Source organism: Halichoerus grypus, chromosome 11 (genome assembly GCF_964656455.1).
Source record: "Halichoerus grypus chromosome 11, mHalGry1.hap1.1, whole genome shotgun sequence".
In the NCBI taxonomy this organism is placed as follows: Eukaryota; Metazoa; Chordata; class Mammalia; order Carnivora; family Phocidae; genus Halichoerus; species Halichoerus grypus.
Genome location: NC_135722.1, coordinates 92,130,951 through 92,153,282, shown reverse-complemented (window position 1 = coordinate 92,153,282; position 22,332 = coordinate 92,130,951). Strand labels below are relative to the sequence as shown.

Genomic DNA, 22,332 nt, shown 5'->3' with positions numbered 1-22,332 from the left:
GGCAAGTGGAGATTTGGATTACATCTACACTGGATGGGCCCACCATAGCCAACAACGCAGTCTGGCCCTTCCTCCCTCACTTGTCAATCTCACAAACCCAATCTCTCTTCCTCATGCACAATCTATCAGTTGGATGGATGTCAGATCTACTACATCCTCGCTATTATATTTGAGATACAGAAAGAGACTCTTTTTTTTTTTTTAAAGATTTTATTTATTTATTTGACAGAGAGAGACACAGCGAGAGAGGGAACACAAGCAGGGGGAGTGGGAGAGGGAGAAGCAGGCTTTCCGCTGAGCAGGGAGCCCAATGCGGGTCTCGATCCCAGGACCCTGAGACCATGACCTGAGCCGAAGGCAGACGCTTAACGACTGAGCCACCCAGGCGCCCCTACAGAAAGAGACTCTTAACAGGGGAAGCAAACCAATAATAGTAACTGTTACAAATTAAATAAGGTAAGTAAAATATGTACTAACCAGATGTTGTTCCTAACTAGATAGTAGGATTCCTAACTAGATAATCCTAACTAGGATTCCTAACTAGAATAAAGCGTCTATAAACATTGGGTGCAAGTTTTTGTGCAGACATAAGTGTTCAATTTCTTTAGGTAAATACCAAGGAGCGCAATTGCTGAATCATATGGTTCAGTATATTCAGTTTTGTAAGAAACCACCAAATCGTCTTCCAAAGTCACTATACTATTTTCTGTTTTTACCAGTAATGAATGAGAGTTCTTGTTGCTCCCCATTCTTGTCAGTATTTAGTGTTGTCAGTGTTTTGGATTTTAGCCATTCTAATAGGTGTCTAATTACTGTTCTAATTTGTAATTCCCTAATGACATATGATGTTACGCATGCTTATTTGCTATCTGTATATCTTCTCTGGTGAGGTATCTATTCAGATCTTTTGCCCACTTTTTTAAACCAAGGTGTTCATTTTCTTATTAAGTTTTAAGAATTCTTTGTATATTTGGATAATAGTCTTTTATTAGATATGTCCTCTGCAAATATTTTCTCCCAGTCTGTGGTTTGTCTTCTCATTCTCTTGATAGTATATTTCATAGAGCAGAAATTTTTAATTTTAATGAGGTCCAATATATCAGTTCGTTTTTGTAGATTGTGCCTCTGTATTGTATCTAAAAAGGCATTGCCAAACCCTAGGTCATCCAGATTTTCTCCTATGTTACCTTCTAGTTTTATAGTTTGCATTGTCATCTTACAGGGTGTTTTTTTTCTCTGTTTCTAAAACAAATATATGACCTTTGTGGAGAATATAAAAATAATATAAATACAATAGCTATTCTCAATAGCCTCAGATGCACGTAAAGCTACAGATTTTCCAAGAAAAAAATGCATATATGTGTGTGTGTACATATTATATATGTGTATACACACATTCATACACACATATAATGCACATTTTGAAAATTGAGATCATATTTTATATAATACCTGCAATTTGCTTTTTTACCAATCAATGTATAGTGTATACACATTTTTTCATGCTAATGTTTTCTACAATACAAATTTCAAAATCTACAGTTTCTAATTGAATGCTTCTACCATGTTGTTTAATCAGTTGCCTACTGTTGAATATTTGTTTCTCCTTTCTCACAAACAATACTTAGATGAACGTCCATATGTATTGTAATTTATTCATTTAAAAATTTTTAAGCTTCCAGAGTACACCCCAGCCTAACACCTTCATCCCTATTCATCTGTTTTAGACTGAATTATTATAATTAAGAAACAAAAGGGGAAACAGTCAACATACTTGCCTGCAAATTAATTATATTTTACTTATTTTGCCACCACAGCTGGAAAAGCCCAGGAGGAATTAGGAAGAAAAGAGATGTAAAGATAGCTTTTAGCTATCAGATAAATATTAAGTAAAAAAATACCTTCTTCTATTTTTCCCCTTTTATAATATATTTCCTGTGATTGGGAATGGTTATTGTATTCTCAGACCAATGAAAAGTTGAAGAAAGTTCCACAGTAAGAAAAGAAGTCCGTTTAAATGTAAATCCTATGTAAGTAGATAATAAAATGTCTATTAATAAATGAAAATCATAAGTTGATTTCAACAGTGCATTTCATGAGTACACAGTGTGTTTTATTATTTTGGTCATTTGAAATCCTTTATAAATGAAACTTTTTAAAAAATATTTTATTTATTTATTATTAGAGAGAGATTACATGTAAGCAGAGGGGGGAGGAGCAGAGGGAGAGGGAGAGAGAGAATCTCAAGCAGACTCCACGCTCAGTGCAGGGCACCATGCGGGGCTCCATCTCACGACACTGAGATCATGACCTGAGCTGAAATCAAGAGTCAGGAGCTTAACCAACTGAGCCATCCAGGTGCCCTAAATGATTTCTTTACAAAAGAAGTGCTGGAATGCCAGTCTGATTTGTATACTTAGTCATTTCAGGATGACATTCATTCAAGTTTCCCCACATCTAGTAAGGAAATCTTTGTACACATCACTCATTATCTCATTGGAATAAATTCCTAATGCTCAATTGCTGGGTCAAAGGAGTAAACATGCATAGGTCTTTTTAATACTGTCATCTAAATAAGTCATACACTTCATTCTTATTACAAGTATATGAGATATCTTTTGTCTATAATCCCAGCCAGGACTGGATCTATTTTTCAGATCTTTGCCAATTTGGTAGAATAAAATTACATCTCACTGTCGTTTTAAATTTAAGGCTGAATTTTTTCATGTATTTGCTAACCATTTGTACTTTTATCTTAAACAGTTGCCTTTTCTTATAATTTGCCCTTGTATTTATATGCTGAGAACATTGATCTCTTTCTTATTGATTTTTAAGAATATTTATTATTGGCTCATATTTTGCAATAGTCTCCTAATTTTAAGCCTGTTTTTTAATTATTTTTCAATATTAGACATTTAAAATTCCTATACATAAGATAAATGTAAATTATAAAGTATAGTAATGAAATAAAAAACTTGAAACTACAATCCATGTAAAGAACTAAAATATTACCAAGTACCAATGAATGATTGTGCTCTTTTACCTTTTCTTCTCCCTCTGGTCTGCCCAGATATCACTGTTACACAGACCTTTATGTTTAAAATGTCCTGGTATTCTTAGTAGTTGTATTTTTTATGTATTTAAGCCATGAAATATATTGCTTAAGTTTTCTTCTTTTGTGCTTTATACAATTGTCAGTATAGCAGAGTGGTGAAGAGCAGGAACTTTGGAACCAGATAGGCTGGGTTCAAAGTTGAGTGCTCACCTTACTAGTTGCATAATCATGCAAATTTAGTTAAGTTCCACCCTTTTCTCATTTATAAAGGGAGGTTAATAATGGTTGTATATGGTATCTACCACATATAAAAGTTGTATTATATTTTATTGAGGATCTAGTCATTTTATAGGAATGGGGTCCACCAGGATACCTAATTGACCATACAGCAGAAGGTGAAAGTTAATACCTTTTATTTGCTATTCTTATATTTACAGAAGTTTTCACTATTGGGTTAAAAAAAGTGTTTCTTATGGTTTCTTCTATCTTTTCCCTGAGATTAGATGGATATTCACATATATTTTCTTTAGCTCTTTTATACTTAAAAATTTTTATGTTCAATTTTTAGGACACATGGAATTTATTTTGGCATATATGTTAGTATATATCTAATTGCACTTTTTTCTAAATACAAAATACATTGTTTTACAGTATATAAAAATCTAACATTTCCTTACTAATTTGAAATGCCACCTTATCATATTCTAAATACTTAAACGTACATGAGATTAGTTCAAGGTTTTGTATGTTTTCCCACTGATCTATTATTCTAATACATTGTAAGCGAGTAAGCTAAGCATGTTTTTCTACTTCCTCTTTTTCCTCTTTTCCTTGGGTTTCTACTTCTACCATTTCCATAAACTTGCCAAGTTTGTAAATTCTCAGTACAGGACATGATCTGATGCTTAGTTCTCACAACATTTGCACAACAGTGAACGATACTGACCTCTTTTTCCTTCTTGAAATAGTTAATTAACTTTCCTGACACCAGAAAAATCTCCTTTCTGGTAAAGTTTATGAGTGTCCACATATTTCCCTGTCCAGAGACAGTTTCAGAATCACAGAATATTAAGAGTGGAAAGTCCCTCTTTAATACCCACCACCAAGTGATGGGTATTAAAGAGGGCATGTACTGAATGGAGCACTGGGTGTTATACGCAAACTATGAATCATGGAACACTACATCAAAAACTAATGATGTAATATATGGTGATTAACATAACATAATAAAAAAAAGAAAAAAGAAAACCTATATAAGATTGTATGTATATGAGAAATAAATTTTGGTCATGTTAAAAAAAAAAAAAAAGTGGAAAGTCCCAAATCACCAGTTATCTACACTATAACATCATAATCACTTGAAAAGAATTTTAAAGATGCATATTCCTGAACCCTGCCCATAGATATATTCTAATTGAGTAGGTCTGAGATGGAACTAGGAGGTCATAAGTGTTTCCTGAATGATTCTGACATATACCCAAGTTGTGAATCATTAATCTAGTTCAAACCTAGTAGTGTATAAGTCAACAACTGAGACACAATGATCACAAGATTTTTTAAATAGATGGAATATTTGGCATAATCAAGCCAAGCCTCTTATTTTGCAGGTTACTAATCTGAGGTTCTGTAATGAAATGGCACTACTATATGGTGGCAAACCCTAAACTATACCCCATTTACTATAGCTCGAATCCCAAGCAAATGGATAACGATCTTCGCAAAAACCCTTTTAAGTAGATACTATTATTTTTCTCATTTTAGAGTTGAAGAAACAGATATCTTAAAATGTTAAGTAACTTTTTCAGAATCACATAATTAGCAGATTACAGAGCTGAAATTTAAACCCAGGTAGTCTGACACCAGAAACTGTGAGCTTACTCTACCTTGCTGCTGGAAGTCTTCCCAACTCATGCCTCCCTTCCCCCAGTTCCTGAATACACACAGCCATTTATATAAAACTAAATCAATCTCTGTTTTCTGTCACTGTGCTTTAAGAGAAAATGGAAAAGAAAAGCAATGTGAAAACAAAGTATTGGGAAACTCACTCTAGGAGGAAGAAATGTTAACAATTCTTTGAATGACTCTTCTCCCCAAAGATCTCTTTTTTGACTCAAAATTTAAAGTCATATAGCAAGCATTCATTTAACCCACCAATACTTGCTGAGGCTTTACTAAGTGCTAGACACCCTGCTAAGCACTGGGAGTATAATAGAGAATAAATATACATGGTACCTTTCCTCACAGGGAAGACATATAATCAGGCAATTATAAAAGCATGTGAAAATTGTTTTTATTACTGTGGCAGGCCTGACTACTTCACTCTGAGAAATACAGGACAGAGCACTTAAACTTTATAAGACGGGTTAGGCGGCTGTTTCCCTTCAGGTGATATCTGAAGCATAAACAGAAAACAGAGGTAATAAGAGTGTGCTAGAAAAATAGAGATGATAGATAGATGATGATAGATTAGATAGATAGATAGATAGATAGATAGATAGATGATAGATAGATAGATTGATGATAGATGATAGATAGATAACCAACCAACCATGGAGGAAGCATGAGCAAAAAGGAATTTTCAAGGAAAGGCAGGCAAAGAAAAACAAGAGAAACCCCCTACTCTACACATTCTCAAATGATTTTCTTAAGATTTTAAAGAAGGCAACTTGTATAAATATATGTCTTTCTTACATAACCTACTCCTTTGTAGTTAACTGTAAATTTTCCTGCAAATGAGTTTCTTAAAGTTTTCTTATAATTAAATAAATGGAGTCAGATTGTACTTTGAAGGGAAAAAGAATTTCAGTACAATGGGATCTGTACCTCAATAGGGTAGGCACAGAATGCTACCAGCATATATCTGAAGGTCATCTAATCTCACCCTTCTGTCCAGAAAAGACTTCCCAGAGGTTCTGGATAACCTAATACCTGAGGGATGGACAGGTTGAGCGAGGCAAAGAGGGTACATGAGGGTGTTCCAGGGTGAGAGAAGAGCTTGTGGGAAAATGTGCAAAAGAATAGTTTATTAAATTTGGGAAAGTTCAGTGTGACTTTAGTAGACTACCAGAAAAAAGGCAGGGAGGAGGGGATATAATGACAGAAAATCAGGCTGGAGACATGACCAAGGTCAAGATATGATCCTTGTTTGACATAATGTGGAGCTTGGTTTTACATTGAAGAAAACTGCAGTGAACAGAGTAAACTAAGGTAAATGAGATCTTATTGGAAGCATGGAAAGAGCACTCTGGTTTCAGTGCAGAGAGTGGATTTCAAGGGGTAAAGATAAGAGAGGGAGAAGCTAGTCAGGAGGCTGGTTTCCAGATGACAAATGATAGTGCTATGAGGAGAACAACACTTAATAAATTGGGTGTGGAGGACAAGCAAAGAGAGAGGAATCAAAGAAAATACTAGTTTGGGATCTGAGCAATTGAGTAAAGGATGGTGCCATTCATGATGATGGAGATCACAGGAAGAGAAGAGAGTCTGTGAATGTTCCCTCTAAAGTATAAGAGGAAAACAATGGGAAGGAAGAAAGAGAGAGAGAAAGGACAGGAAGAAGGAAGAGAGGAAAAAACATAGTATTAGGCCCCCGATACTATTCTACAAACATCTATTTGCATTAATTTATTCATCCCAATAACCCTGTAAAGTAATATGATGCCCCTATTCTGTAGTTTTCAACCTGGGCCTTTTAATTCCAAGTCCAACACTCTATTAGACCTCATTTCTTTCTCTATGAAAAAAAAAAACAACTCTATAGAGGAATAAAAAGAATTTTAAGAGAAAGCTGTATTTTCTTATGTTAATTAATACTGCTTTGGCTCAGGAAAATATTTTTCTATTCAAGCTTTTTTTTAGGGCAACTTTAACCTCCTTGTTCCTGAAGCTATAGATCAGAGGATTGAGCATAGGCACCACAATGGCATAGAACACGGTGGACACTTTCCCCTGGTCCATGGACAAAATAGAAGAAGGATGAAGATACATGAATGCCCCTGACCCAAAGAAAACAGAAACAACCATTATATGTGAGCTACAAGTGCTGAAGGCTTTGGACCTTCCTTCAGTGGAACGGATGCGAAGGATGCTGGCGAGGATGAAAGTGTAAGAGACAATGATAATGAAGCTGGGCACGCCAACATCAAAGCCCACAACAATGAGAACTACCAGTTCATTGACGTGAGTGCTTGTGCAGGAGAGCTCCAGGAGGGGGAGGATGTCACACATGTAGTGGTTGATGGTGTTGGCATCACAGAAGGTCAGCCTCAGCATGCATCCTGTGTGGGCCCAAGCGCCAATAAATGCCCCCACATATACAATCACAGCCAGCAGAGAACAGACCTGAGGGGACATGGTGACTGTATACAGCAGGGGCTTGCAAATGGCCACATAGCGATCATAGGCCATTACTGTTAATACATAGCACTCTGCACTGACAAAGAAGCAGTAGAAAAAGAGCTGAGTCATGCATCCTGCATAGGAAATGGTGTTCAGCTCAGACACAAAGTTTACCAGCAGTTTTGGGGTGATGACGGAAGAGTAACAGAGGTCAATAAAGGATAAATTGAAGAGGAAGTAGTACATGGGGGTGTGGAGGTGAGAATTCTGTCCTATTAGAGTGACCAAGCCCATGTTTCCTGCCACAGTGACAATGTAGATTCCTAGGAAAAGGAAGAACAGGGGCAGCTGGATCTCTGAATATTTGGTTAAACCCATAAGGATAAACTCAGTGACTAAGGAACTGTTTCCCATATCCATGCTCTTCCAGTAGGATCTGAAAGATAGGAGAGTAGAATCATATTGAGGCAGAATCCAGATTTCCTATGCAATCCCATGCCCAGTCTATTCTGGAGCCAAGAAGCCAATGGACTCTGTTGAGGTTTAACTACTTTACAGGAAGCTGGGATCTGGCTCTGCTCATACAAGGAAGACAAGTAGATGGGAGGCATCAACATAGTTTCAAGTAACACTGGAAGAAATATTTCAAGAGGGGATGAAGTATAGATATTTCTCATCTTTTCTCTGCTTCAATTTGCCATTAATACTTTTTATTCCTTCGTTTCTTCCAGTTTGTACTTGTTAATCTTTAATCACCACACTTTGGCTACCTGTGCTGGCCACAGATCCAGACTGGACACTGTATAGGGTGGAGATCATGAGCGCATGTCCATAGCAGAGTTGGAGAAACAGACTTGCAGAGACTCTTTGGTTTCCCAAGCACACATATCAAGAAAGTCATTAAGTCAGGAATGGAAGCTGGGTTTCCTTCATAGGAAATTCTCTAAGGATTGGAGGCAATCCTTCTGCAAACCCCATAATCTCAGCACTACTTATAATCTCTATTTTCTTCCTATGCAGGCCTGTAATCATCAGGGCTAGAGTTGGTAAAAGCAGAAAAGTTTTTGCTTTCCATGGCTCTGGGGTTTGAAAGACATAAAAACATAAAGAGTTCAATGCTTACTCTTCTTTGCCTAGTGGCATCACAACTGCCTTGTGGTTTCCTCTCCAACACTGCTCTCCAAAAGGAAAGTTCTGTTGCTGTGGGCGGTAAAAGAGCTGAACCAAACACTTCGTCTTCCATTTACGTGGAGGGCTCAGAGCATTTATAATCTCAGTCTTGGACTTGCTCTGAGACTCATTCAGATAAAGATCATTATTTTTAATAATGATTTTCCCCAAAGGGGATCATTAAACTATTAAAAAAAGAATATAAACAGCACTCTTTGTTTTCAACATAATAACAGGGAGCATCATGTATGCGATCTTATTCTGAGCTTGGAGGTCTTGGGGGTTTGATACAGGGGCTTTCCCAGGAGACTCTCCATAGTTCAAACCCTTTGGGAAGGACAGGTGTATGAAACTGTACACAGATGAAAATGCTTATACCCTGGTGTCTTTGGAAGTTCAATATTCTACTCAAAATTGCACATTCTTCTAGCACAAATGAGGTAGAGATCTTTTCTCTCTTCTTTCTCCTAGTGCTTCTTTGGCTTTAGGCACAACTAACACATAGCTAATAATATTTTAAACACCTATACAATATTACATGTACATACATATCCTAGCACACATGATCATATGATGCATTCTTTGTATCTTTTAGACACACCACTTCCTGGACCTTTTTCCTGGCACTCTCTTTCCTGTCTTAGTTCCCCTTCATCCATCATGCCCCAATTATTTATGTTTACAACTTACAACTCTTTCGTTATTTTCCTAATTGCTGATATAACCAACTAGATTTATAGGGGCCTTACAATTGACCATAAACTGCATATTTTTTGACCTCTTGCTTTTGTCATTTAATAATAGTTCATTAAAATATTTCCAAAATTCGGGACGCCTGGGTGGCTCAGTTGGTTAAGCGACTGCCTTCGGCTCAGGTCATGATCCTGGAGTCCCGGGATCGAGTCCCGCATCAGGCTCCCTGCTCGGCAGGGAGTCTGCTTCTCCCTCTGACCCTCCTCCCTCTCATGCTCTCTGTCTCTCATTCTCTCTCTCTCAAATAAATAAATAAAATCTTTAAAAAAAAATAAAATAAAATAAAATAAAATATTTCCAAAATTCTATGTTTAGACATATCATAACTTATCCAACAACACCACATTGATAGAAATCCATTATTTTTCCATTCTTTTACCACCAAAAGCAATGGTAAAATAGTCATCATTGTGCATACATCTTGATGTACCAGTACTTTTATTTCAATGGTATAAATTCCCAGAATGTTCTTTTAATTAATATCAGATGGTTTTTTCCAAAGGCTATAATAATTCACATCTCTGCAAGCAATATATAAAACTACCTTTTCTTCCCCACTTACATCAATGGACAGATCATCTAAACTGAAAATTAACAAGGAGACAGTGGCTTTGAATAACTCACTGGACCAGATGGACTTAACAGATATATTCAGAACATTCCATCCTAAAACAACTTAATACATATTCTTTTCAAGTGCACACAGAACATTCTCCAGGATAGGTCACATATTAGACTACAAAACAAGCCTCAATAAATTCAAGAAGATCAAAGTCATACCATGCATCTTTTCTGACCACTATGCTATGAAACTAGAAGTCAACCACAAGAAAAAATCTGGAAAGACCACAAATACATGGAGGTTAAAGAACATCCTACTAAGCAATGAATGGGTCAACCAAGAAATAAAAGAAGAAATAAAAAAATGGAAACAAATGAAAATGAAAACACAATGGTCCAAAATCTTTGGGATTCTGAAAAAGTGGTCCTAAGAGGGAAGTTATAGCAATACAGGCCTACCTCAAGAAGCAAGAAAAATTTCAAATAAACAACCTAACTTCACATCTTAAAGGAACTAGAAAAAGAACAAACAAAACCTAAAACCAGCAGAAGGAAGGAAATAATAAAGATGAGAGCAGAAATAAATGATATAAAAACTAAAACAACAACAACAAAAAACCAATAGATCAATGAAACCAGGAGTTGGTTCTTTGAAAAAAAATCAATTAAATTGATAAACCTCTAGCCAGACTTATCAAGAAAAAAAAAAGGACTCAAATAAAAAAAATAAAAAATGACAGAAGAGAAATAACCAACACCATAGAAATACAAAGGATTATAAGAGAATATTATGAAAAATTATATGCCAACAAATTGGACAATTCCTAGAAACATATAAACTATCAAAACTGAAACAGGAAGAACTAGAAAATTTGAACAGACCAATAACCAGCAAAGAAATTGAATCAGTAATCAGAAACTCTCACAAACAAAAATCCAGGGCCAGATGGCTTCACAGGCAAATTCTACCAAACATTTAAAGAAGAATTACTACCTATTCTTAAACTATTCCAAAATATAAAAAAGGAAGGAAAACTTCCAAATTCATGAGACCAGCTTTACCTTGATACCAAACCCAGATAAAGACCCCACTGAAAAAGAGAACTACAGGCCAATATCCCTGATGAACCTAGATGCAAAAACTCTCAGTAAAATACTAGCAAACCAAATCCAACAACACATTAACTGAAGGTTACCAGAGGGGAGCGGGGTGGGAGGATGGATTAAATGGATGATAGAATTAGGGAGTATGCTTGTCGTGATGAGTACCAGGTGTTGCATGAAGTGTTGATCACTATATTGTACATCTGAAACCAATATTACACTTTATGATAACTATCTGGAATTTAAGTAAAAACTTTATAAAAAAGTGGGTTGCATCCCATGCCTTAGTTATTACACAGTGATCTTATAAAATTAAGACTTGAAGTCCGTGTATGTGAGAGTGTGTGTGTGTGTGTGTGTGTGTGTGTGTGTGTAGGAAGGCAGTATAAACAGAAGTGGATGATGGAGATCTATAAATTTGGGGTTCAGAAATTAAAGGAATATAGAAATCAAAACCCCTTTTTCTTCTGCTTTATTAGCCTTTAACTATAGTACACTCTAATCATTCCAAATTTGATCCTGAGCAGCAATAGCAGCTTGCTTAGAGAAAGTGTCCATTAAACAAAATCAGGATGTAATCAGGGAACTTTCTTTAACTAGGAGGACCATTTTCCATTAAGCATTGAAACTAGAAGTGTTCACACTGACTTAGAAACAGCTCTGTCCTAGTTCACAGGCCCAGGCGAATCTCATGTCTTACCTGTTTAACTTTCAGCTGTACAATTTCAGTACAGTTATATATATATTTCTCTCATTATTTCATTCATTCCATTCAGATAACTCAAAAAAAAAAAAAAAAAAAAAACCTGTTAAGGATAACTCTTTGTTTTACACGTAAAACACCCTAACTTGATTCCCTTCCTTTGAGAGAAGTCCAAATAGAGCTTGAGTTGCTAACTAAAAGTTATAGCTAAGTCGCTTTTTTTTTTTATTTTTTAAAAAGATTTTATTTATTTGGGGTGCCTGGGTGGCTCAGTTGGTTAAGCGTCTGCCTTCGGCTTAGGTCATGATCCCAGAGTCCTGGGATGGAGCTCGGCATCAGGCTCCCTCCTCAGCAGGGTGTCTGCTTCTCCCTCGGCCTCTCCCTCGGCCCCTCCCCCCATTCATGCTTGTGTGCTCTCTTGCTCTCTCTGAAATAAATAAATAAAATCTTCAAAAAATTTTTTTAAAAAAAGATTTTATTTGTTCATTTGAGAGAGAGAGAGAGCATGAGCGCGGGGAAGGGCAAAGGAAGAAGGAAAAGCAGACTCCCCGCTGAGCAGGGAGCCTGACACAGGGCTCAAATGACCTGAGCCTAAGGCAGTCGCTTAACTGACTGAGCCACCCAGGTGCCCCTAAGTTTCTTTAAAACTTTGCCAAACCTAGATTTTACAAGTTTTATTTAAACTTTTGTTACTTTTTTCAAAAATAATCTGAAAAAATGGAAACTAATTTGAAAGAAAGCTTACCTCTCTAAAAATGAAACAAATTTAATTTGTATTTTCAGACTTCTCAAATGAAAGATTAGTGACCAGGTTTAACACATACTTGGGGCCACCTCAAATAGTGATAAATATATAACAGAGTGGACAGACACACCTCTGCAATGTCTATATATAGAGGTCCCCAAATAGCACAGGTATTATTTACTTACGTAGATACACTTCAATCTCAGTAAGGAAAACAATTTTATCAAAACAGACAGTAGGGGAACCTAGGTGCCTCACTTGGTTGAGCATCTGACTCTTGATTTTGGCTCAAGTCATGATCTCAGGGTCAAGAGATTGGGCCCTGCGTGGGGCTCCATTCTGGGTGGGGAGCCTGCTTGGGATTCTCTCTCTCCCTCTCTTCCTCTGCCCCTCCTCCCCTCCCTCTCTAAAAAAAAAAAAGAAAAGAAAAAAAGGGGGGGAACAGTAAATAAACAAAAAAAGAAAGAAAGAAAACACCAACCTAGATCAACCATTTTATATAAATAAACTTAAGTGAAAATCAAGCATATTAATATTGGAGTCAGGAGATGTGGTTATGAGTAGTCATGAAAAACATCTACAAACAAACAGGCAAACACACCAGTCACGCCAACTTTCACAATATCTAAATCTTAAGTGGAGATTAGAAAACAAGTAAAATTGAAAATATTATTAAAGTTATCTTACAAAATGTTGACATTATCCCTTGGTTAAGATCAAGGATTTTTAGAGTAAAAATTTTTTGTCTCTTTTCTCAAAAGAAAAATAATCTGACATCCTATTACAGAAAAGACATTGTAATAATTTGATTTACTCACTGAAAGTTTCTTTTTTTATAACTTTATTTATTTATTTATTTATTTTAAAAGATTTTTTAAATTTTTATTGTTATGTTAATCACTATACATTACATCATTAGTTTTAGATGTAGTGTTCCATGATTCATTGTTTGTGCATAACACCCAGTGCTCCATGCAGAACATGCCCTCTTTAATACCCATCATCAGGCGAACCCATCCTCCCACCCCCTCCCCTCTAGGACCCTCAGTTTGTTTTTCAGAGTCTATCGTCTCTCATGGTTCGTCTCCCCCTCTGATTTCCCCCCTTCATTCTTCCCCTCCTGCTATCTTCTTCTTCTTTTTTTTTTCTTAACATATATTGCACTATTTGTTTCAGAGGTATAGGTCTGTGATTCAACAGTCTTGCACAATTCACAGTGCTCACCATAGCACATACCCTCCCCAATGGTCTATCACCCAGCCACCCCATCCCTCCCACCACCCCCATTCCAGCAACCCTCAGTTTGTTTCCTGAGATTAAGAATTCCTCATATCAGTGAGGTCATATGATACATGTCTTTCTCTGATTGACTTATTTCGCTCAGCATAACACCCTCCAGTTCCATCCACGTCGTTGCAAATCGCTTCATTCCTTTTGATGGCTGCATAATATTCCATTGTGTATATATATATATATATATATATATATATATATATATATACACACATACCACATCTTCTTTATCCATTCATCTGTCGATGGACATCTTGGCTCTTTCCACAGTTTGGCTATTGTACTCACTGAAAGTTTCTTTCAAATTATCATTACTTTCCTAATTGCAACTTGAGGGTTCTGTACCTTAAATTTGTAAGAAGTAGCATATAGAAGCCAGCAAAAAACAGGAGTGAATTAGTTGTTCTCATGTCCCCAGGTCCTGGGGAGGTTAACTTTTTTTTTTTTTTATCAAATAACTTGAGAAATCCTGTGATCCCCATAATATTTCTAGAGCCTTCCAGGAAGAGGAGGAGAATCATAAGAATGGACTTTTATCATATATCATTTTGCTTTCCGGATTCCTTCTTCCTAAATTGAGTTTTAATCACTATTCACTGCTTTATCTTTTGAAATGTCTTCTATCTACCTAGTCCCCTAAATGTGACGACAGCTTTTCACTTTCATTCCTCCAAACACTACTGCTGTATGCTCACTGTACACTATAAATTTTATGAAACCTTTATAAACTGTATTTTTATACCACTATAAAGAGCAGGATTAAAACTGATTTTGAAACGTGGTTTCTAAATCCTCATGACCACTCTGCACACCGAGACTTTATATTTATTGGCCAAGTGTCTTGTTGAGCCCTGGCCCAATTATATGTTCTGGACTCCTTTCCCTCCTATGCCTTGCTCTGTGAATTACATGTACATGCAAACATCCCAAATTCATTTTATTTTTTTAAGTTTTTATTTAAATTCCAGTTAGTTAACATACAGTGTAATATTAGTTTCAGGAGTACAATATAGTGATTCAATACTTCCATACATCACTCGGTGCTCATCACAAGTGTATTCCTTAACTCCCATCACCAAATTCATTTTGTTTTAATTTTGAGAAAGTAACATTTCATTTGAGCCAATCATTCTGAACTGTACTTGCCCCAAAAGCTTTCCCTTCCCCAATGGAAAAAAATTAAAAAAAAAATCAAACTGTTTTCCTAAACAAACAAACAAACAAACAAAAGCAATACCCACCCTGAGAGAAATTCATGTATCATCCTGGAACAAAGCACAATCAATTTTCAAATTAGAAATGCTTTCTTGTTTTCCATGCTTATGGAAACAAAAAGTAATAGAATAAAGTAGAAGCAAAGTACACTACAAAGAGTGGTAGATTGAAGTCAGAAGACTAAGAGTTTAGTTTAGACTTTTTCCTTTAGAAGAGAGAGAACTCTAAGTCACTAGCTACTCTGAGCTTTACTTTCCAATCCATGCAATAAACATATTTTGACAACCTGTTATGTGCAGGGTTGACCAAGCAAAGGTAAGAAAACTCTTTGCAAAAGAAGGCATGATGCACAGTGTTTACAGATGCAAAGTCATTTCTACTTGACAGTCTTTATGGAACCTTCCATCTCTGGCGTTAAAGGGAACACATTCTTGTTCAGTGAATGCTGGAAGGTTGAGAGTAGGAACACATTGTCCCCTTCATGCTGCCAAGGCAAGTGGCAGATAAGACATCCTTAATGACAGTATGTCACCCGAATGTTCCTTGATTTGATCATTTGTAGACAAGTCTTCTATTTCCAGAAAGAAAACTATAAGTTCAAAACTATAAAAAATAATAATAATAAATAATAAATAGATAATAGGGGCACCTGGGTGGCTCAGTCGTTAAGCGTCTGCCTTCGGCTCAGGGCATGATCCCAGGGTCTTGGGATCGAACCCCGCATCGGGCTCCCAGCTTGGCGGGGAACTTGCTTCTCCCTCTCCAGCTTCCCCTGCTTGTGTTCTCTCTCTCACTGTTTTTCTTTGTCAAATAAATAAATAAAATCTTTAAAAAAAATTTATTATCTATTTATTTTTTTATTTTTATTTTTTTTAAAGATTTTATTTATTTATTTGACAGAGAGAGAGAGAGAGAGCGAGAGAGGGAACACAAGCAGGGGGAGCGGGAGAGGGAGAAGCAGGCTTCCCGCGGAGCAGGGAGCCCGATGCGGGGCTCGATTTCAGGACCCTGGGATCATGACCTGAGCCGAAGGCAGACGCTTAACGACTGAGCCACCCAGATGTCCCATAAATTTCTTTCTTAATATTATTACTAAATGAAAAAAGGGGAGAAGAAAGTGTGCAAATGGTGAAGAAAGAGAAACCTACTCTACAAAAAGCAAAAATAAATTATTGAGAGAAGATTCAACTCTCCTTCAACATGATAAGAAAGAAATAGGATAAGCAGGCTGCCAATTAAATTGCTGTAATTAAAAACAGAAACTCCCTGTCCTGTGACTAAGTGGAGACACTGTTTCTGATAAAAACACTCTCCTACTCACAGTTTTTCTCAGAGCAATTTTAACATCTTTGTTTCTTAAGCTGTAAATGAAAGGGTTCATCATGGGAACCACGTTGGCATAAAAGACAGAAAAGATTTTTCCCTCATCCATAGACCCAGCAGAAGATGGCTTAAGATACATAAATGCAGCGGATCCAAAGAAGAGAGAAACAGCAATTATGTGCGAACTGCAGGTGCTGAAGGCTTTGGACCTGCCCTCGGTGGAGCTGATGCGCAGGATGCTGGAGAGGATGAAACCATAGGAGACAAAGATGATGACACTGGGCACAATCACATTGATGCCCGCCACAATGAAAACCACCAGCTCGTTCACGTAGGTGCTAGTGCAGGAGAGCTGGAGCAGAGGGAGAATGTCACAAAAATAATGGTTGATGGTGTTTGCATCACAGAAGGTCAGTCTCAGCGTGCATCCTGTGTGAGCCATAGCACCTGAGAATGCCATCAAATATGAACCAAGCATAAGGCTGGAACACACTTTAGGGGACATGACAACATTATATAAAAGTGGGTTACAGATGGCCACGTAGCAATCATAGGCCATTGACGTCAGCACATAACATTCAGAAATAGCAAAAAAACAAAAAAAGTAAAGCTGGGTCATGCACCCCAGGTAGGAGATAATATTCTTTCTTGATAAGAAGTTAGTCAGCATTTTGGGTGTAAACACAGAAGAATAGCAGAGGTCTATGAAGGACAAATTGAAGAGGAAAAAGTACATGGGGGTGTGGAGGTGTGAATTCAGCCCAATTAGATTTATCAAGCACAAATTTCCCAACACGGTGACCACATACATGACTAGAAACAGACAGAAGAGGGGGAGCTGGAGATCTGGTAGGTCTGTTAGCCCCAGCAGGATGAATTCAGTCACAAAAGAAGCATTTCCAGGAACCATTCTTCTCTAAGAGGATCTGTGAGCACAGAAAAATAGGGTTACATAAGGAAACAACTCAGCTCTCCTTGAAAGATCTTGTACTAAAGAGAGTGTATACACTGGACATGCCTGAGACGAGCCCAACTAGACACAGAGAATCTACGTTTACCGCTATCATGAACCTGAGGGACATTAATTCTCCCTTTATTAAAGCCTTTATAAGCTAAATATAACAAAGAGCATCACAAACAGCCTCGAGAGGCAAGGCCAATGAACTTGACCTTTGGAAACGACTGCTGGAAAAACCAAGGGAGAAGGGAGAAGTTGGGACTAGGACAGAATCATCTGTCTCGAATTTCACTATGTCTTCATTCACTTGACCTTCTCCTCACCAGTAAAATAAGAGGTAGAATCCTTAGCAACCCCATGCTGGCCTCAAATGCAGATTACACTTGATGGAGTGAGAATTTAAGAACACTGGTTTCTGACCTAAATGAGGGACCAGGGTCTGGGGGGCTGAGTTACTGACCCACATCACAGAGTAAAAGCCATAAATCCAGAAGAGTGAGAGTTCCATCCATAGAGAGGGAACTTACCAATGGAGATACTGCATCCCCTGCACCCCCGAATTTCTGAACATTCTCTTATCTCCCTCAAACACATTCTCTTGCCAGCCTCACTTGAATGTCAATGCAGAAAATGGGAAAGAAAGTGGCATATCTCAGACCTCTGAACTTCCATCTCAAAACAAGGAATGTGTTATTAGAAATGGAATTCAGATACTCACCCTCCTTAGGTCAGAAAAACCTCAGTGTTCTCAGGTGTTATGCACAAACAATGAATGATGGAACACTACATCAAAAATTAATGATGTAATGTATGGTGATTAACGTAACAATAAAAAAGTAAAAAAGAAAAAAAGAAAAACCTCAGTGTTCTCTTATCCTTGGTATTTACCCCCATGGTCCTGGAAACACAATTTCAGGCTGGGAGGTTTTGATTCTAAGAGGATTCAGCCTGACATAAATTCACATATACCCTTGAAATCTTCCTGATCATACTTTCTGATTATGACTTTGAGTCCTCTTGAGAAGCAGAGAAAAATAAAGCCTTTATTATTATCATCACATTTACTACCTATTGGACATAGATTTAAAATGAGTTTAAGGATATAACACACTTGGTTATAAACAGGGTAGAAGCTTGATCAGTCTTTTCCCTCAGGGACCAGATTTTATGTGTAAACGAATAAGGAGATTGTGTACCCTGGGCCACGACATGTCTTTAGTTCCTTAGGGACTCAATATTTCACTCATCTTCACTTCACTCTAGGGATTGTACATCTCTAGATTCAAAGTAAAGTCCCATCTTTCCCTTACCTTCATCTCTAAAGGGAAATCTGTGTTGTTTCATCTCTTCTTTGTTCACATATCCTAAATGGACTTTTTTTTCTGCAAGGGTTCTGCCTCCAGGCTTCCTTATTTCTTGATCTCAAATTTCTCAAGGATTGCAATAACTCAGTTGTTCTCTCTCCTGGAATTTCTCTAAAATAATTTGAAATTCTGTATGTTCCTTCTCAAGTTTATACTTTAATCACCTACTGGAAATTTCTACCTGACCTGCTTACTATCATTTTATGCAACATTTCAGTAACTGGGGTTATCAATTTCTTTTCATCACAGAAGAGAGTAGGGGCAATGGACTTGGAGGGTATGTGTATGAATCCTATCTTCCTACTTCCACTCTTACTCTCAATAATACTTTGGGCAAGTTACTTAATTTCTGTTTCTTCGGTTCATTTTTGTAAAATAAGGATGACAAAAATAGCATCTCTTTCATTGGGTCATTGTGATAATTAAATTTTTATTTTAGGTTTTTTGAAGTTTTTATTTAAATTCCACTTAGGTAAGGCACAGTGTAATATTAGTTTCAGGTGTACAATATAGCGATTCAACACTTCTATACAACCCCCAGTGCTCAACACGCCAGTGCACTCCTTCATCCCCATCACCTAGTTCACCCATCCCCCATCCACCTCCCCTCTGGGAACCATCAGTTTGTTCTCTATAGTTGAGTCTGTTTCTGTGAGAGACGATGGACTCTGAAAAACAAACTGAGGGTTCTAGAGGGGAGGGGGGTGGGACGATGGGTTAGCCTGGTGATGGGTATTAAAGAGGGCACGTTCTGCATGGAGCACTGGGTGTTATGCACAAACAATGAATCATGGAACACTACATCAAAAACTAATGATGTAATGTATGGTGATTAACATAACAATAAAAAATTTAAAAAAAAGAGTCTGTTTCTTGATTTGTCTCTTTCTCTCTCTTTATCTCTTTCTCTCTCTCTCTTTAGTAATATCATTAGAACAGTGCCTGGCATATAATAATAGTCAATAAATGTCAGTGGTCATTATTTATATCCTCATGAATACATCATAATACTCATCAGACATTTTTTCCCCTTAAGTCCTATGTTCCCCTATAAACTATAAGTTCTATAAGGACAAACATCTCCTCTGTCTTGCTTAGTACTTTGCTCCTGGGGTTAAGATCAGTGCAGAGCATATAGAAGAAATTCAATAAATATTTCTGAAAATCATGTTGTTCTTTGGCTACAAAACTCCAGAAAACATTCTACATTTCTCATGTGCTAAGCAATAGTATCTACAACCATAGTGACCTCTATCTTTGTCCCTCAGCCACCACACAGCCTCTTCAATTTTAACTGAACTGTACTGCTAAACTGTAGTACCTCCTATTATTCTAGCATTTTCCCACATAATTCCTCTTATTTAGCCCTGTGCACTGCTGCTAGAATAAGCTTTGAAAGCAAAACTCTGTCCCCCCCACCCTTAGTTTAAGAACTTTCAGTGATTTTCCATTACCCATTGGGCAATTGATATTTTGTAATAAAAGTATAAGTCTCAAAATTATGATTAATTCTTGGATAAAATTAAAGAAGAAATTGAGTCAGAGTTATACTTAGTAGGAAGACTTGAAAGAACTATTTTGATTGATTTAAGTATTTTGCACACATTAAGTGTTATACAAACTTTTAGCATTCTCATAAATATAAGAAAAAATATTGAAGAATGTTTACATTTCAAAGACCATAGGGTATAGCGAACAAAGATCACAGTCCAGGGGAACCAAAGATAAGAGTTAAAATTTAAGTTTAAATCTGCACAAACTCACCTTCTCCTCATGATAAATTAGTTTCTCTCTTCAGTGTTTCCCAAAAAGGAATAAGAATCTCACGAAAATTTTCATTTAAGTAACATATTTTTTATTTAATATCCTAGGAACATAACCTTCAACCTATGTTACTAGCTAGAAAGTTTCTAGCTTCAAGTTACAGAATGCTCAATTAAAAACCCATTTTAAACAGGAGCTTGTTTCTCTCACCTAGCAATAAGCTTAAAACTAGATTAATTTAGGTTTGCTTCAGCAACAAATCATTCTCATCAAGAATTCAGTCTCTTCCATTTCCCCATCCTCAGTTGGTTGGTCTTCATTCTCAGGCTTGTTATCTCATGGTCACAAAATGGTTGCCATAGCTCCAAGAATGACATCTAAACACCAATATATCCAAAGAAGAAAGCAAGCAACAAGGCAAAAGAATTCTTTCACGTATCTCTTTATAGCATGAAGTAAATCATCTCTAGAGGCCAATAGATTATTTCCTTTATGTCTTTGCAGTCATGTGGCTATGCCACATGGCCAACCCAGCTGCAAGGAAAACTGACAAAAATGAGAATCTCCCATTTTCAGCCTCTCTCAAAAAAGGAAGTTTCTGTCATTAAGAATACTTGGAGGAGTAATATCTATTGGATAGAGCATCAACACAATCTGCCACCAACAAAGAGCTTGTAAAAGATATTTGTAATAGGGACTGTGTTTTTCAGTTTAAATATAGAATATAATTGTTATTTTTAAAGTAAATTCACTGTTTCAAGCTTTAAATCAATGCAATTACCTTGAGATATTAAAATCATGTTATAAATATATTTGTATCTGTGTGTGCATAAGTAAACATATATAAGTATATTTTTACACATACACTACTTATATGTATGTGGTGAGGAGAGGAGGAAGAGCATCATTCTATAATATGAGAGGGTCCTCCTATTAGTAAAAAAGCATCAGACACTGAATGTTTCAAACTGTGTAAAATAAAGAGTGTCTTCAAACAGAAAACAATAACTCATGTTACCATAAATTTTTTTTCATGGTAACTCCTAAAAGAGAAATATGAAACAGATTGCCAGGCACTAAATATCGGGATGGATATAAATTAAGATTATACCTTTTGAAATTTTAATTTTAGGTTTCTTTGAAGTATCTTCTTAGCTTTCTATCTCTTATTTAGATTCTTCCCAATATATTGCATAATATTTGAAAGTGCTAGACTAACTAGATTAGGTAAGAAAAGGGAAATTTCATTATGCAGAATTTTGGAAAAGGATCTAAGGTAAACTGAAAATTATTAATTATATAAATTGAGGTTTAAATTCTTGCTAAGAAACTCCACAACTGGAACACCTGGGTGGCTCAGTCGGTTAAGTGTCTGCCTTGGGCCGAGGTCATGATCCTGGAGTCCTGGCATTGGAGTCCTGCATCGGGCTTCTTGTTCATCAAGGAGCCTGCTTCTCCCTCTGCCTGCCGCCCGTCCCCCCTTCCCCCACTCCAGCTTGTGCTCTCTCTCTCTGATAAATAAATAAAATCTTTAAAAAACAAAAACAAAAAAACTCCACAACTGCTTATTATATTAAAAAGGAGACACTGGGCTCCCTTCAGGGGCATCCTTGTACCAACCCTGGCTCCCATTTGAAGAAGGTCTGATTATAAATAAGAAAGCTTCAAATAGAAGTTATGATGTATTAAAAACAGATCAAAAGAATGGAAATCCTGTGAGTGTAGGCAATGAACAATTACATTTCTGAAAAACAGGACTCAGAAATGTGCCCTAGCAAATCCTACAGTGTCACGATACATGTATTGGTTAAAGAGAGGTGCAGTAATGTGGAGTTTAAGGTGTTTGGGTATGAGTATCCTACCAGTGATCCACTTAGAGGAAAACTCTTCTTGCCTCTGATATTTGTTAGACCATAAATTCTCTAAACAGCCTAGAACATAACTCATGATAAAGGAGAGAAGGAACACTGGGTCTGCTGATTTGCT

The 22,332-nt window shown here is 36.8% G+C and overlaps 2 protein-coding genes across 2 annotated transcripts; both read right to left on the bottom strand.

Moving 5' to 3' along the window:
- Positions 1-6,877: 6,877 nt before the first annotated feature.
- On the bottom strand, positions 6,878-7,813 carry LOC144379546 (olfactory receptor 8B8-like). The gene has a single exon (XM_078059186.1). It carries the CDS (start codon positions 7,811-7,813, stop codon positions 6,878-6,880), a length of 936 nt encoding a protein of 311 aa, XP_077915312.1.
- An 8,373-nt stretch (positions 7,814-16,186) lies between these two features.
- LOC118555261 (olfactory receptor 8B3-like) lies at positions 16,187-20,421 on the bottom strand. The gene is made up of 2 exons (XM_078059112.1): positions 20,410-20,421; positions 16,187-17,176 (listed from the first exon to the last, which is right to left on the bottom strand). Exons 1-2 carry the CDS (start codon positions 20,419-20,421, stop codon positions 16,187-16,189), a joined length of 1,002 nt encoding a protein of 333 aa, XP_077915238.1.
- Positions 20,422-22,332: the final 1,911 nt, after the last annotated feature.